This window comes from Lampetra fluviatilis, chromosome 26, assembly GCF_964198595.1.
Source record: "Lampetra fluviatilis chromosome 26, kcLamFluv1.1, whole genome shotgun sequence".
Classification (NCBI taxonomy): Eukaryota; Metazoa; Chordata; class Hyperoartia; order Petromyzontiformes; family Petromyzontidae; genus Lampetra; species Lampetra fluviatilis.
The window spans coordinates 1,328,908-1,346,715 of NC_136300.1; the positions used below are offsets into that span (position 1 = coordinate 1,328,908).

The window sequence follows — 17,808 nt, forward strand, 5'->3', positions numbered from 1 at the left end:
GCACGCCCCTGCCATCTAAATCATTCGATTCTGTCACCGTTTTTTTACCGTCAAGTGCCGTCAGTGAAGGCGCTCTATAAATATAAAATTAGATTAGATTATAAAAGGCAGTGGGTTACAAGGGGAAAAAATAATGAATTATCCCTCATACGCCAGTTTCTATATTTTATGCTGCGTAGTGATGTTAATGACAAACTTGGTGCGAGTTTGGTTTTGCTAGCCAACACTGCACTCAGCTATGGAATCTCATTGCATAGGGCTACAGTGCTGTACACACTTCTACAGAGGCACTTACTGAATAACATCGTGCATATTTACTCATATTTACTCAGACTTAAAATAAATGCAATTGCCAGCGTGTAACTTTTGCATAGTTTTTTATTATTTGTTTTTTTAAACGTATTTTAGTTTTTTTTGTTTATTTTATATTTTACAATTAAACAGTTTCGTGATAAAAAAGGCACAATTTACAGTGAACACAGAAAAAGGCAAGGTTACACAAAAAACGCCAGAAGCAAACGTGCTTGAAATAAAGCTGTACAACAGATCCCAAGCTCAAGAGACGCAGCAGCGACTCAACAGCTTCTCAGCCATTTACACTGCAGCACACACACGTACATATGTCAGAACATCATTTACACATGGCAAGCGTCAGGTTCATTTCTTGAACTTTCTATAGTTACTTACAGACTCGACATATTCAAACGGAATAAAATGAATATAAAAGCGACGGATTATATACAGATCACCATCATTTGCCCATATACCTACTAAGCATTACTACCATAATCCAAGAAAGTTGTCGTCTTGTTTACATGAACCTTAAACCAAAGTTAGGTTTTTATAGTGGATACGTTCTAACGGTGATATGTGCTAATATTATTCCAATTAAGGACTCTACACATTGACTTTGGAATGTGTATATCCTTTTGCTGAATACAGTGGCATATTCAACTTCTACTGATCATGAGAATTTTAAACTTTAAACTTTTATACCACCTTACATCTTTAAATGTCGCTTTCACTCTTTAAATATAGAGTAGCGGAATGTACGGACACTCACAATCACAGTAATGCAGGCATAAATAAAGTGAACACCAAACTGCTTTCAGTCCAACAACCGTGTGTGCGCGACTGTTCATGTTACGGATGCACAACATTCTAAAACACTCACGCCATGCGTTCACCTCAACCATATGAGATATGTCAGCTCACCATAATGACCACAAAGCAAGATTCTCACAATGCCCTTTTCTGTTGCTTTGCTGAAACAATTACTTCCACACATCAAGTATACCCTGAGGTTTTTTTTGCTACACTGTACACATGCGATATTACACAATCGGACCAACCGACGCCAGACCACAAACACGCGTAAGTTTTTTAACAATTTTTTTTTTAAACACAAGTTCGATTCCCGACCGGTCCTCAGAAAGAACTGCACTTTCTATATTTATGTTCATTTCCACCAGCATTTTGCTAAATTGTCAAGTATGACGCACTTCAACATTGTCGAAATCTTTAGGTCAACATTTCTGTGAAGACAGAAAAGGCTTTTCTGTAAACTGTGTTCTTGTAGCACCATTAACACAGAACCCGAGATTGTAGCCGATTGGCTTTAGAACCTAAACTACACAGTACATCAATTTATGTACACAAATACTCAAAACATGTTTTGTCTTCTCATAATATGACATTAAAACACAAAGCAATTGCGCCATATGTCTCTATTCAGTACAGGTACTTCGTTTGAAACTATGAAACTGGCAAAAAAATATATACATTAATGTAGTGGGTCACATTAACAGCATGTTCATCTGCACTCGGGGGCCAAACCACGGTTTCCAGAGTGTCAGCCTGGTGTAGAGCTGACCTTATATTATCTCTCAATTTCTGCTTAATTTGATTAATCAAATACAATAAACTAGCATGTAATTTGCACAATTTTCATAAATAATGATGCTGGACGCAAGATTGAGGTAGGCAAGGATTAGCGATGTCGTCATCAGTGCATCACGCTGGGCGTGCACCGCTTTGAGTTTCCTGTGTATTGGAGACTAATTAATTAAAAAAATGTATAATCAATGAATCCAATAGTTTCAACGAGAGTATGGTGCTGCAAATATATATAATAAAATACAAAATGATTTACTGGTCACATGTGCGCACTCAGAGGGCTCACATCTCCTGTTTACCATCCTGAGACAGTGTGGAAATGTCACATTCTTATGGCGGGGGCAAGTCTATCCATAGGACATCAACCGTTGACTTCCCCGCAGCGTGTTACTCATCTATCAATCCGGGGAGGGGAGGCGGGTGTTCAACCCCCAATCAGGACTTGAACTCGCAACCTTCCGCTCACGAGCTGATGGCTCTAACATGGAGCTACCTGCAAGTCATGAATAGCTACCAAATGTCATTCTATTTACTGGCTAGACATTCGAGTGGCACTTCGGGACAACCGATATAGCATTTACTACAGGTGAATATGCTGGCAATTATTTCCCACAATACCCTTTCATTAATGTGCCATGCTTGCATTTAAAACAAAAATCATAATATGAAAACAAATATTAAACAAAAACGTTTCAATCTAAATGTATTTCAGAGACGTCAATCACTCAATATTAATCATTGTGAAACATGCATTTTCAAAGCTTAGCATCAAATGGTAGTCAAAGTACAACTAATAAAACATTACTCAGTTTACAAAGATAAAATAAAGCACAATAAAATATCCTGAAAGTGACAAATATTAGGTAAACACACAAAAATTACCTTCATGAACCATAAAACGGTCAACAATCATTTTAAACAGATGATGCCAATGCAGTACAGTACTTGAGTACAAAAAACCTACATAATATGCTAGTAAAAATGTTACTTTTAAACAAATATATTCAAAAGCAACTGTAAGGACGCTGTGAAACCAGAATATTTAAATACACTACAGCACAGTATTAAATTAGAAGGTGCAATATTGGGGTTGATGTTTGACTTTGCATTCTGTTGAACATCTACTTTTCTTGTTTACACTATTAATTAATGACATTCCTGATTGCGTATTGAAATATATTTTCCCTGGAATATTTAACTAAAAATAATATTTTACAGCCCCTAGTCAATTTACAGCTGGATGATTGTGAAGGTTTAACCATATTTCATCGTACTCGCAAGTACGAGTTTATGAATCACATTGGCCCGGGACCGATTCATATATCACTCACCACTGACTGTGGCTGGAAATAGAACTCAGGTTGTCGGGTTCATAGCGCAGCACTGCTGCACCCCAAAAGGAGATTATTTACATTTGCAATGGGTTAGACAAGAATGACTAAATATTCATAGCGGTGATTCACGTTAGTAAATTGAAACCATTACAATAAATTTTATTTATTTATTAAATATTCCAGTGAAACCAGATTGATTTTGGTTTTAAATCATATAGCAAGCAGGGGGGGGAGGGCAGATAAAATATTCACTAATATAGCCAAGCTACAAAACTGCACATTTTCCATGTTGCTCACATACGGCAATTAAACAGTTGTGCACTTTGACAATTGCAATAGTTGAGCCGTACATGACAAGGGTAAATTATATTATTAAGCTTTTTCGGAGATTTGGAGTGTAAGTATGGCCATGAATTTATAATTATTTGTTTCTGGCAGCAAGTTGAAGTTCATATTATTTGTTACATGGATCATCCCGTTTAGCCAGTTTCCTGACTATTTTACAAGGGAGATTCATGGTGCGTGAGATCCACGTGAACGATGTCCTCATGTTTTTTGTTTGTTTTGGCACTGTGAAAAGCCTCAACTGAATTCGAGAACAGCACATCGTCACAGGGGCAAGTTACTTTGCTTCTACATTTTTTTGCAAGACATTTACTGGATAATTGGTTTTTTACCCTTCTATCTGGCAACAAAACTGACACCTTTTTACAAGGAGTCATGTTTGCATAGACCGCAATACCTGCAGTCATAATACAAACAAAAGACATAACTCTGATAATGTGCACTGTCCTTGAAGTTGATTGGTCCACACCCGAGACAGCTTTCCTTGAAGACAGCTTTCCTTAGAGCCTAGTCTCACATGGGTTGGACCAGATGACGCCAAAAGGCGCACAACTCAAAGACAATGCACCATCAGAGTATGAGAGCTCGGGGCAAGCATCTACACTATGGGAACCTCATTTGCCAGTAAAAATATGATAATTGGTTTTTTACCCTTCTATCTGGCAACAAAACTGACACCTTTTTACAAGGAGTCATGTTTGCATAGACCGCAATACCTGCAGTCATAATACAAACAAAAGACATAACTCTGATAATGTGCACTGTCCTTGAAGTTGATTGGTCCACACCCGAGACAGCAATCAACTTCAAGGACAGTGCACATTATCAGAGTTATGTCTTTTGTTTGTATTATGACTGCAGGTATTGCGGTCTATGCAAACATGACTCCTTGTAAAAAGGTGTCAGTTTTGTTGCCAGATAGAAGGGTAAAAAACCAATTATCATATTTTTACTGGCAAATGAGGTTCCCATAGTGTACATTTACTGGAGTTGTAAGGAAGTTTCTGGCCCGAGAATATTTTATTTCTTCCAGAACATACCTATTCAATAAGCCTGTTTTATGTGTACATTAACCGTCACAGCAATGCGTTAACAAAAACAGTTGTAACTGCAATTGAGTATTTTTCTTTTATCCTCCGAATGATTTGGAACATTGGGTGAAGGGGGTGCGTTTTGGTCCTCAGTCTTCAAGTCTCTCATCTTCAGCCTCTTCTGCTGCTCTGCGAGCCATGAGTATATTTCCACAGTCTTGTGTCGCGCCGGGTACAAAAGTACAAAATGTCCATGTGAACACTTTCAAATCAACACCATCAGTGCAAATTAAACAGGGGCAGGGCCTTGTGAACATGGTTCCATAAATAAGGTAATCGATTCAACATTAAAACGCAGACCCACCAGAAAAATAAACATTTTGATAAAATGTGCATGAAATTCTGACTCCCCCCCCCACCCCGCGTGAACCCGTGATGAAAGGTTGACAACGTGAGAGGGGGACACACAAACGTAACTGGGTGGTAACAGGGTTCCTTGATTTACCAAAGAAGCATCACAAACAATATGGAAGAAAAAATATTTGAATATGCACATTTAAAACAGAAATGAACTATACCTTACGATGTAAAGGTACCTTTGCTTTTAAGTGTACTAACTGTATATTTGAAAGGCTGAACTCTATACAACCATTTTATGGTGTAATATTTCAGCAACAACTTGTCACTGGAAATCACTTCTAAAAAGACCGCATTGCCTACCTTTGCGCCTGCTTGTGAATCAAGATCCAGGTGATGTTTAGTCAAGTCGTTTGAGAAAAAAAGCATGCAGCTCTACACAAGTCTACTCAAATTCCAGACATTTACATCTTAAAAAGCGCAACCACGTAAAAAAACAATAAGCTATGTTCATAAGCACACACACACACAGAGAATGACACCAGGGCATGCAAACACACTGACTAAAAACAGTCCTTTTCCCATGTAACTCATGGCTCCAGTCCCATCAAAATTTGTGAGACCTGAATCCGGGCTGCTTTATAACATTTCCCCGGTGCTTGCCAGAAAAGGAGGCCCGGTTCCTGGCGTCATTCTGCCTCTGGAGCTGGCGGCGGCTGGGCTGCAGGCGCGGGCTGCGCAGGCTGACGAGCGTCGAGCGGTGCAGGCGGCGGGCGTTTTCCAACAGGCTGCGGGCCGCGTTCGCTGCCACGCTTGCAGGGGAACGGCGTGGTGCACGGCGCGGGGAGCTGGGCGCTGTGTTGCTGAAAAACAATGTCCATTTTAAAGCTAACTGTAAACGACACAAGCTCATATTCGACGTACAGTAATGCGTATATAAGCTCTCCGATGTGTTTTCGGTTGACATCGCATGCTGTTCGGCACGATGCCTAATAGGCAAAGAGCTTCCGTTCAGTTCCCGATGACGATAGCACAGCACATGCAGTGTCTCTCGTGACGAGAGCACAAAACTAAAAATTGGGTTGAACAGCGTATTGATTGACACGTACGACGTTTCACTCCACGTGCTGGGAGCTTCTTCAGGAATTGAAGCTCCTACACGTGGAGCAAAACGTCACATCATGTCCAACACAACATGCAGTACAATCTAAAAAGGAAACAGATCTATACAACAGAATGACAAAAAAACATTTTTGGTAATTTTACTAATTTTATCCCGATTGTGCTCTCGGTGTCAGATCATGCGAGGTGGAATCCATTTGGATCTCTCACAAAGCGGTGCAAACAGTCCAGTTAGAGAATGGCCCACAGAAGCAAATACTACAAAGCTACCTCTGAGATTATTTCAAGTGACCTGGTCTACACAGTAGAGGGCAGCACTGTCCTATCAACACTGCCATGAACGTATTGTCACATGGCATTCTAACCGATATTTTAATTCTCAGAGCTGGAATAGCCAAATTAATAGCAGAAACAAATGTTGCGTGACTATTTTTTGTGCGCAGTTATCGGTGACTGGGCTGAAACCATCAACTCACTATAATTTCAAAACTAGTTTAATCAGCTTCAAACCCAGAATATCAGCAATGCCAGCTCAGCACTGTAACCTTTTCGGCCACCGAGCCACTGAACTTATTCTAGGTGTTAATTATGCATTTAATGATAACAGTTATAATATAATTATCGCATTAGTACACCATGTGAAAAACACAAGGCTCTTTCACCACTAAATGGGCACTGCTTGCCAGCTAAAAAAGGCACAAACTTGGTCCAGCCTGAATAATCCGCATGTAACGATGCACACATAGATTAAAAGTAATTCTTACGATCATGATACATGTATTGAATCGTGCTTGGGAGAATTGTTTTATATTCATACATGTTGTAAATAATTGGCTCATGTTATCTCTGCGGCCACTTTCGGTTGAATTAACAAGTTAGGAAAAATCATGCATACGCATGGATTATGTAACACTTTCCAACATGTGTTTCTCTTTGGAAGTATTTCATTATCAGTATGAAAGCCATTGGTAGCTATCAGGGCAAAACGCATTTACATCTTAGCAATTCATCTTTTTTATATCTGGTTTGTGTCTCCAAGTTTTGGGAAATTATGACCAATTTGGCCAATTTTCAATAATCTAAGTCCCAAACGGCAAAGGAACTTTATATTACAGGTTAATTCATATTGGATCATAAGAGTTACTGTGCCCTTCGGTTCTTGACTGACAGAGAGAGTTAATAAAGATAGAGTTAACACTTTCAGCCTTTATTGGAAAGCGTAAAAATATGTAGAAAAATAAGTAGATCTTGAATCAGACTACAACCTTAAACGACGACAACACATCACATCGCAAGGGCACAGATTCGTCACACGCCGTATAATCTGTTACCTTTGCGGAGACTCTTGCCCTCCCCTCTGCACGGGGAAGCGTGTCCGATTCTCCGGCCTGCGGCCCTTGGCCTTGCGCCGGGAGGGCTCCTGCCGCGTCCCCCGCGCTGCGGCTGCAGCCACGGCACCATGCAGAGGCTGCCCGCTGGGCCGGCGACGGCGGAAGGCGGCATACACCGACATGCTCGGGTGTTCGATGAGGAGGTTCTCCAGAGGGCTGCTCTCGAGGCCCCGATTGGAGCTGCCTTCTCCCGGTGCTGAGAAACACGGCGGGGGAGCGAGCAGCCAGCTCTCCTCCATGCCCCTCGGAGTGCTGGGCTCGCTCTGGGAGCTGCTCCCGTCAGAAAATTCCGCTGCCAATGCACGGCCGTCCGGGAAGGAGAAGTCCTCGTCATCGTTGCTGCACTCGGGACAGAGCGGAGCTGGGGGCGAGCCCACGCGCTTGGGCAGAATCCAACTTTCCTCAAGTGTGCGTGGACCTTTAAGGCCACTACGCGCTTGAACCGTCGGGCACTCAGTATTTTTGGCTTCTATAGAACAGGCTGAGGAAGTGGCTGGTGGAGGCTCAAACCAATTGTCCACAAAAGAGATCAGCTCGGTAGGTGCAGAATCAAATGAACTGTCACCGCAAGCATTGCCGGTAGCACCAGGGAAATTCACCTGCAGTGGTAGCGTAGGCTGACAATTTCTCGAATCTTCTGCCTCTCGTGAAGTCTCTGCAGGTTGTGTTGGAGTGCCATCCTCAGAGTTGCTGGTATTGGAGGAAGTAGGTTGCTGGTGAGGAGGGTTAAAGCTGTCATTGTCAACTTCATCCGTAAGGGCATCGCGGGTAATATTGCCATTCACGTCTTCTTCGTTCAACGTTGAGTTAAGATTCCAAAGTGACGTTGGGAAAAAGGACAAGCAATAAACACCACAATTAAACCCATGCATATTCATAGCAGACATTCATATAATAACAGCTTAGGTTTATTTAAATGTTTTAAAGAGCGATTAAAACAAAAATAACATTAACAGTATGCTATAAAACCGTGGGCTACATTTTAACTACATATTACACTCGTGGCAATGCTTATGTGATGGATCATTATACTAAATACCTATGATCAAATAATCCGGCACATGTCCAAACCCTTCAGATTTCAGAAGCTAAGCAGATTTTTGCCTGGATAGTCCTTGTATGCCAAGTGTGATCGGCTATGTTCTGCGAGGCTGCGGGGTGACAGTATTGTTGTACTGTAGCGATAAGCTCGAAACATCTATGCACCCCCCGTCTTCATCAACCCGCATTGGCCAGTGAGCAGAAGTATAGTCAAGTTATCTCCGCAGTTCGCATCGCGTGAGGGATGCCCTCATCCAGTGGATTGTCAAAGGGCTGTGCATAAACACTTCTACACACATACTAACCAAGATGTCACCTCACTAAGCATCCACATCAAGATTATATTCTCAACACCTATAGATTCTTAGCTGCATACTGTAATTCATATGAGTAAAGGTGCAGCCCTGCATGTGCTTGTTCACACCAATGCTGGCAAAAGGGCTTCAGCTAGAGGGATCTCGAGTCAGCTTTCTCAAGGTGGTATTTTGGTCTACACTTACAGGCTGGCTGGACATTATGGAGTTAGCATAATTAAAATCACAGTAATATAAGTGAGGTGCGTATCACTTGCCAGTAAGGTCGATGATTATCCAGCCTTCGTCGCCGTCCGACTCGGTCAGTGAAGATGCGCGCCTGGACTGAGGGGCTGGGTTCTCTTCCTCTGGGAACAAGAACCCACTGAGCCTCTGAAACATGGCAGGTCCCTTCACAAGTGAAGGAGGAATGTGTCCGCCCAGGTGTGGCAGGCTTTAGCACCAGTGGTGGCTCGGTCGAACCGTCCCTCGGCAAGTGAAGGTCTCCCCCCTCTCGAGGATGTTTTCATGCGACCCTGAGACACTGCAACAGAAGATGTAAAGCAACTTTTAACCAGCTGAGAATTTTTCTGTTCAATCAAAATGCCTTGAAATTAATCTTTGGGAGAAAATAAATGACATGTAGTATGGATGTTGAAGTAACTTATAATGAATTGATGTGAATTCGTTTTTTTATCAAGTTGGGAAGGGGGGCTATGACAGCTCAAGGTTGAAGGAGACTCAAGTTTGTAATAAGGCATGTCTGAACAGGCCCTTTTCTGCTAAAGTCATCAGAATCCTTGCTTCTGGTGAAGCTAAATGTTATTAGTCACACAAAGTATTGCGCACATACAAATGCCAGGGCATAGAAGTGAATTTGATAAAGGTAAACAGACCTTTCTGCGTGTTCAAAGTCGTGTCAATGTTTCACAGTTATCGTCGTAACAATGTGCAGCAAAATTGGAAGGTGGATGACCCTTTGACCGCATTCTTTCTCATGGAACCAAGGAGCTGGGAGGGCAGATGTGACCCAACTGCGTCAGCTATTTTGTGATCCATCACTTTAATTATGCGCCCACTAACAGTTGGAACAAAAAAATATCACATCCCCTTGTTGTGTGGCTCTACCCGAGCACTTGGGGTGGTGTGAATAAACCATCGCAGATCCATCACTACCTCCAAGAGCAGATTCGAGGCTGAAAACCACAAAGCATTATCAGCATGTTATGTGGTAACCCTGGACCATGCCCTTTTTATCTGCTGCCCTACAAAGTATGGCAGGAAAATATCCCTATGCTTGGTTACGTTGATGTTTTATATACACCACATCGACACGTATACCATTAAGCGGCTAATAACAAATTAAATTCATTGGTGTTGTGGGCTTAAATCACGCAACTTTACCTCCCTGGGGATGCTCTGTGGTAAAGTATAAGAGACAACAACAGGAAGGCGTATTTGTCTTATAACTGGACCTTATTGAAGGAATGTTCTATATAAACCGCAGCATTGACATAGATGGGGCATGGAAAGTCATATCAAAGTAGCCACAAAATGTGGGAAGTGCCAAAAAGCCATCGACAACACGTTGCTAAGCTGTTGTGCAAGATCTGGAAAACAAACGTTAGTGCAAATAATTAATTATTTTAAGGGGATTATGACCATGTCTTTAATACCATCACACTGGCATAATGCGGTCCAACAGTTCTGTGTTAACCAAGGCCGTAGCCATGGAGTCAACATTGGGGGCCCCCAAACCTTCCAGGGGGTCTGGGGGTCCCCCCCCTCAGAAAAAAAATCTGAATTTGAAAAGAATTTCCTGCCTAAAATATTAAAAAATTCACCAACACATAAGATGGACTTTTTATTTATTTTTTACAATAATGTCTAATAGTGTATTGTATTACATTGCTCTGTTTTTTTTTATTTTTTTTACCTTATCTTGTTTCATCATATGTAATGGCAGAGATTACGGATTAATAAAGTACAATCATAACCACAATCATATAAACAGAAATCTATTTTATAGCAATATATTGGGGGGGATGTTTTGAGCATATTTTAATATTGGGAGGGGATGTTTCCCCCCCAATATATATTATAATTACGGCAATGGTGTTAACAGCAAATCATTGGGAGCTGCGTATTGTGTGGAGAACGAGCGTGATTCACACTGTAAAGGGCAGATGGATCTTTGACGCATAAACACGTTTCATAACAGCGAGGTCATAAAAGCCATATATATACACACACACATGTAAACACAATTACAGGACCATTAACTAGTGCGGTAAAAATAAAGTCTTATCAAAATGACGCTATTTGTTTGGGCCATGCGTTGTTAGATGTGTTTACTCCCCCAAGGTGTTATTGATGCGCAAGGGGACAAATGATCGATCACGTTCACGTCACGGTGAGGAGCCGACGTCTCAACTCTCGACCAATGGCAACGGCGACAAAACAAAGCACGTCACGGAATCCTGTTTTGAACCAGGCTCCAATTTTTATCCCCGTCTCTTTATTTAGCTGCAGTTTCTGGTTTGGCATGCCGCTCTCTTAGCAATTTTTTTTGGGGGGTTACAAAGACAACAAAACGTTGCGTTCCAAAACTTGTGAAATACTTTTTTCTCCCCCTCTCACTTTATTACTTATCGTACAAGTGTCATGATAAGATGTGCAAAAGAATGTAGCGCGATATATAAGTGTTGGGCGAAGCAGCGGCTGCTCGGGGCATGTTTGGACTCGTCCGCTCCACACGCAAGTGCGAGAGACGTGGTGGTGGTGGTGGGGGGGTCATCTCTGACAAGGCTACGACAGGGACTGCGTTGACACGGAGCAACAACAAACGTGGATTGCACCAGCCATCGAGAGCAGCCCTGCCCATTGCCTGGGACACCCAGCCCACAGTTTATTTCTGCACCTCAAGCATCACCGTGAACCCTATATACCCAGGTCATAGCTTATTAAAATAAACATCTATTTTGCACGTAAGAATTGGGGATCAATAACTGTGATTTATCAGCAGCCATAATGAAATTATCCCCCAGTCTCCGTCTCTCACGGTTTTGTAATTCGCCTAAACACCTGCACACGATCTGGTTTCAATAATAATAATGTTCAAATCTAGAATAATAATGTTCATTTTAATCTAATAAAGCCTCACCTCATTTTTTTTTCAGGAGGGTCCTACATTGGGGATGTTTCGTCAAATCCAATTATAAGTGGCTTGTGGGGATAAACTGTAGAACTCGGAAAACCACTTAAACACACACACTTGGGGATAACACTCAGAGCGCAGCAAAGATAGATTCAATAATCTGTACTGTCCCACCATACTGGCCACCTCGCAGCACACAACCCCAAACCCTGGTCCGCATCCTTCTCTGTGGGCAGTGTTCCATCCAACTACAGTCGCTAACCAATCCTGCCCCTACATCTTTACTTAATTCCTGCCCATACCCCCACCCACCACCACCACCCCTATCGTCCCATCACCAAAATTCAACCCTCAAAATAACATCCCGTAACAGCCGCTCTCCCGAACCAGAACAAAACACTCAAACCCCGGCCTGCGTGCTGTGTTCCCCCCCCTCTCTCTCCACCCCTGCTTTTCATTTATTATTTATTCGCTTTTTGTACACGATGTTCCGCGGGGCCCCTGTGTGCGCGTCGCTTAGCCCAAAGGACGTCATCCGAAACACTGGGAAGGGCTTCAAACCTCGCTCGCTCGCACGCAACCACCCACACCCACCCACGCCTCCTCCTCTGCCCTGCCGAGCAGAGGAGAGACCTCGGCCCCATTCAGCTCTTTGCCTGCACACCCCCATCCATTGGCGCCTAGTAACAAGCCTTATTCCGAACCGGGCTGCCCAATGATTGCTCAGCGTGTGGACGTTGCTGGGTCATATTTCTAGCCGGCGTCAGCGGAATCCCACAGCCACCACCAACCACCACCACCACCACTTTGTCGTCCACCACTACCACCACTATCCCCCACCATCAGCAACTACCTCTTTCTTCATCCCCGCCACCACCACCACCACAAATCAACAAGCCACTGCCCCCCACTCTCCTCCGCCCTCCTGCCCTCAAACAAAGAGATTTCCTCGACATCACCGCTGCTAAGGGACACGAAGTTCCTCCCCAGGATTATGGTCTGCAGCTTTAGGGACAAAGACGCACCTAATGTTATTACCCAGTCTCACGTGTTAACACACACACACGCCCAGAATCAGCAGCTGTATTTATGCTGGGGGAATCCGATGAGCTATAAAGCTCTTTTGCACAGATGATGCCCAAACGCACAGTAGTAGTGTGCATAGAAATATATTTTCTTTTCAACCAAAAATGTGTCACTCTACCAGTGTGTGTGTGTGCGACACCACGCCAGCCTCACGTCAATGACCACCACAGTCCTGGGTTTATATTGACGTGAAATTGTTAGCAGTCTCTGCTGTGCCGATTTTAACACGTTTAATTGTTGGTATTATCTTGTAAAACAAAACCAACAACCCACGTCTCATTATTAACGTGTAGACATATATACGTGTATATATATGGGTATATATATAGTCCTTCAAGCCAACGTGTGCCATGTACTGTATAATACCACAACAACAGCTTTTTATATAATTATTATTCTCACGCTCCGAACGCGGATGTATCCAGATACAATAACATTACGCAGTTGATGTTGACTCTGGAGTAACAATGTTGGCGATTGCTCAGGCCAAGCATTGGCCATTGCAGCAGTGAACTAGGAAGGGAGTAAACAACTCACGGTTACCGCAGTCCACAGATTATACAATGTACATACCCCATGTGTACACACGTACATACATATTCCATGTGTGTAACATACACATGGGCGTACAGTGATGTGTTACAGCACCATCTGTAGGGCAAGTGTTGCCTAACGGCAGTCTGGTCTACCACGCTACACACACGAAGACAAAGATCGCGTCCCCACCACCATCCAGTTCTTGCGAGCACCTATGAAGGCCGGCACGAATAAGTGGTGGTGTCGTACATGGTAGGGCCAGTACCATCCCCGCCAGGACGATCTTGTCTCTCCCCAGGTGCTGGTGTTTACACACCGCAAGCACGCACTCGTTTGAGGTCAAGTCGACCAAGAAGAGGCCCAGAACAAACGCACACACACGCATATTCCCTGCGCAATAACAAAAAAACCCAACCTCAAACGCACCAAAGTCAGCCAGCTGAATAGGAGCCAAGGGCAGGGGAGTCTCGAAAAGCCCAGAGCAGGAGGGAGAGACGCCATGGTGAACGAGAAAGTCGTAGCAAAGACAACGCCAGGCGTCTACGGCAGCAGCAACAGCAGCAGCCACACAAGGTGGTGGAGGGAGAAGACATTGGCCCGCAGAGCATAACCAGAATGCTGGGGGTTCAACCCCGGGATGTGTTGTGTGTGCGTGCGTCTCTTACCTCGGGGGGGAACAGGGCAGCAGCTTGCACCCGCCGCCGTCGTGCACCGCGATATTCGTCGTCGTCGATTTAAACACACACACGCGCACAATAATGTAATAATTATAGATATATATTTAAAAATATGATTTTATTTAATTGTTTGTTACAAAAATACGGTATATTTCCCCGACGCTCCGAGCCTGCCTCCGCCTTTGTTTATCCCGAGCTAAGTGCTTTAATACTTTTCTCCCCTCCTTTTTTGTTGTGTTTTTTTTCCTGGAGCCCGAAACAGCTGATCGCGCGTGACGTCACGCCCCCAACACCATACAGGGCGAGGCCGCGCCCCCCCCCCTTCCCTCCCCCCCCTCACAGCTGCTCGAGCACGCGCAACGCCCCGCACCGCCCCCAGCACCATATAAGGCGAGACCACGCCCCCTTTTCCCCATAGCCACTCACAGCAGCTCGAACGCGCGCGACGCCCCGCCCACCACCAACACCATATAAGGCGAGGCCACGCCTTCTCTGTTCCCCGTAGCCACTCACAGCTGTGTTTTTTACGAAGTCGTCGACACGCCCACCGCCACCAAGCTCGAGAGGCTCAGGCGAGGCCCCGCTCAGCTGTTCGGTAAGCCGGGGGGGGGGGACCCAATCGGGAGAGTCGCACACCCGCCGCGAGTTTACGGGGGTTGGTGGGGGGGGCGTGGCGATGCCGCTGCACCAATCGGGAGCCGCCCCCCCCCTTTCGCGGCGACGTAACGGCGCGGAATGGGCAGCGGTCACGTGACGTGCCCAGGCCACCGCGCTGTTGCTATGGGCGCGCGTGCGGCTCCCAGGCCTCTCCTCCCTTTCTGTTCCGGATTATAAGACGCACCGGAGAATAAGACGCAGCCCAAACTCGTGGCCCCGGTGACAAGTGTTAAATCTGGTTATACCCGCACGAATACCGGATTCTTAGACGCACCCCCCCCCCATGATTTGCATACGTTTATTGACATTGGGCACACGTTGGAAGCGCGTCTTTCAGTAGCATACGGTGACAAAGAAAAATTAAAAGTTGCCGTGCTGATTTGGCAGTGGTACTCTGCAATGCAGAACGTCTACTGTTCGAAATGCCGCCTATTATATATTTTTTCATTTTAGGACGGTGTCATTGATGAATGTGTTGAGGTATTTTTGTTATGTGCATCCGTTTAACAAAAGTGAGTGAGCAGACTGCATTATCTGATCAGAATCTCAAGCATGCTAAGTATGTTGAAGCCTGGTTAGCACTTGGATAGGAGACTACCTGCGAATACCCAAAGCTTGGCAGTGATGTGGCCATGCCATGGCAGTACAGCTATTATTTAATCCATCTGTGCGGAGTTTTTTTGTTTTACCCACTCGTATGCTTGATTACCTTCCATGTGAAGACAGAAACTCTTTAAAAGGAATTCACCAAATGCCCCAAAGCACGACCCTCCTACAAATTAGTATTGAGGCTCAGTGAAGGTTTTCTTGGAAACTAGGCATGTAAATACTACGAAAGGTCAGTCATGCAGGGACGGTGAGGAATGCATCTGTGCATAGGAATACAAACATCGCAAATGAAGTATTTTGTTTGAAAATTAGTTGTGTAGTAAAGTACTAAACGTTGGTTTATCCGAAAAATGTTGCCGTAGGAAAGGTTGGTTTTGCATCTTGAGAAGTACAAGATTCGCAGAATTAGCTATAGAGCTGAAACTGGCTCTACCGTCTCCTTAGATACTGGCTAAGAATAGAGAGCTCAGTCACGACATCTATGCAATAACCCAAACCCTAATGTTAACCCTTTACTCTTTTATGAGGGTGTATTTTTCCATCACGACTGCATACGAACTAAGCATGACAAAATTCGACTATTTCAGCACTGATGTGGATATTTTGGAGTTTATATTTTTCAATCGCTGTTTGTTTATCCCCCCGCCCCTCCGACTAAATAAAGTTATGTTTGCAAAAAACTCCCATCCAAATACAGCATGAAATATGCCAAAAAATAAAAAAAATAACACCACGTGACAATTCATCTGGAATCACTGCTTGGAAATGTTGAGTGCAAATGTGTTTTTGTTTATTGTTCTACCACACTCATGTAACTTCTGTAATAGCTTTTGAAAATGTCCACCTTTCAAGTTGGAAAAAGTAACGTTTGTGATATATACCTTTGTAAACCAGGTCTCTTGAGAAAAGAGATGGTATTCTCAACGAGCCCTTAGTGGGTTAAAATAAAAGCATACCTACCTATTTGCACAAGTCCGAACCAATGGGAATGCGCCCACTCTCGTCAGGTCTCGGAAGCTAAGCAGGGTTGAGCTGGGTGGCCTTATTTGGTCGACCACCATGCATTAAATATGTTACAGGCTGGGGGCGACGTTGTAGACAGCAGAGAGAAGTGCAGCAACATCCATTGTTGCACTGCACTTCCATACTGCCGTGTTTATGCCCCTGCCTTCAGCAACCATCACTGATCAGCGTGGTGAATTATGGTCAATTAAGGCCCGCTGCCAGGGATGTACGGCATTGGAGACGCCCTCGTCCGGCAGACGATTAACAAAAGAGTAGTTAAAACACTGTGGGTTTAATTATTCACTGAATATTTTTCAGGTCGCTGACAGACTGGAGTCGGAGGCATGTGACTAGTGGCCACAGTCAAAGCAAGAGAATACACTGGATGTGATGTGCTGTGCGTGCAAACATTGTCGAGGCCATCAAGCGAAAATACTTGGCTGAAATTAAACCCTGCATGTACGCCTAATATAGCCTCATCACAAGCTATGAATGGATAGAATGTGAAGACACAGTGATTCTGAATTAAAGCATCTGTTGGGACAGAAGAAGCCACGCACAAAGCCACAAGCAGTGTCCATGACTCTTTTATTACCCAGCCTCAGAAGGAACAGTTTTGGCACGCGGTGATTCGAAATTGATTTTTTTGTTCAGATTGCGTAAGTAAAATGTGTTGTCAACCCTCCTCCATCTGACACAGCCAATTCATAACGTTGTCACGTGAACAAACGTGCAAATATAGTACGGTACTGCTTCAGCACACCGGTGTGTTAGAGAGCAATCCACATTTAACAATACCAGTTGGAACAAGAAGGCTTGGCAATTCCATTATCCATGGTATGGGTATTTCATATCAAGGCAGATAATCGAAGTGGAATATCTACTGAGGTTTTGTACTATAAACATGCCTACAAAGGTTATACCTGCAAAGGTTATACTCGAGTGTATGGTCACACTGCTGAGTGTTTTTAATTTTAGGTTAAACGATTTGTGGATTAATATAGATTATCAGGTCCTTGATACATGCATTGAGTTGCTGGTGTAAATATCACCGTTTTACAATTTGTAGATATTGTATTAATTGGCTTCAGGTGATCCCTGAAATCGCTAGAGAATGCTGCATTCAAGAAAATGTTAAACATATCATTGATATTTTCATGTATTCGTGACGAGTCCTCGAATCTACGAGGAGCGGGATTGTGGGCCTCAATTATTGCACCTCTGTTTTTCACATGAGATTCACGATTGCCTCTTTTTTTGTTCCATTTTC

General features: G+C 43.7%; 1 protein-coding gene across 1 annotated transcript; it reads right to left on the reverse strand.

The window, feature by feature from the left end:
• Nucleotides 1-360: 360 nt before the first annotated feature.
• On the reverse strand, nt 361-14,497 carry LOC144941952 (uncharacterized). Its single transcript, XM_078868493.1, has 4 exons — nt 14,256-14,497; nt 9,089-9,354; nt 7,417-8,263; nt 361-5,826 (listed from the first exon to the last, which is right to left on the reverse strand). The coding sequence occupies exons 2-4, from the start codon at nt 9,210-9,212 to the stop codon at nt 5,571-5,573; spliced, it is 1,227 nt and encodes a 408-aa protein (XP_078724619.1). The 5' UTR covers nt 9,213-9,354; nt 14,256-14,497; the 3' UTR covers nt 361-5,570.
• Nucleotides 14,498-17,808: the final 3,311 nt, after the last annotated feature.

Excerpts from the sequence above, each read along its gene's own strand:
- LOC144941952 (XM_078868493.1), bottom strand. The coding sequence starts at position 9,212 with ATGTTTCAGAGGCTCAGTGGGTTCTTGTTCCCAGAGGAAGAGAACCCA. Across the intron at positions 8,264-9,088 it reads GATAATCATCGACCTTACTG|ACGTGAATGGCAATATTACC; the intron begins GCAAGTGATACG and ends TGAACGAAGAAG. Across the intron at positions 5,827-7,416 it reads GGGCAAGAGTCTCCGCAAAG|CAACACAGCGCCCAGCTCCC; the intron begins GTAACAGATTAT and ends ATTGTTTTTCAG.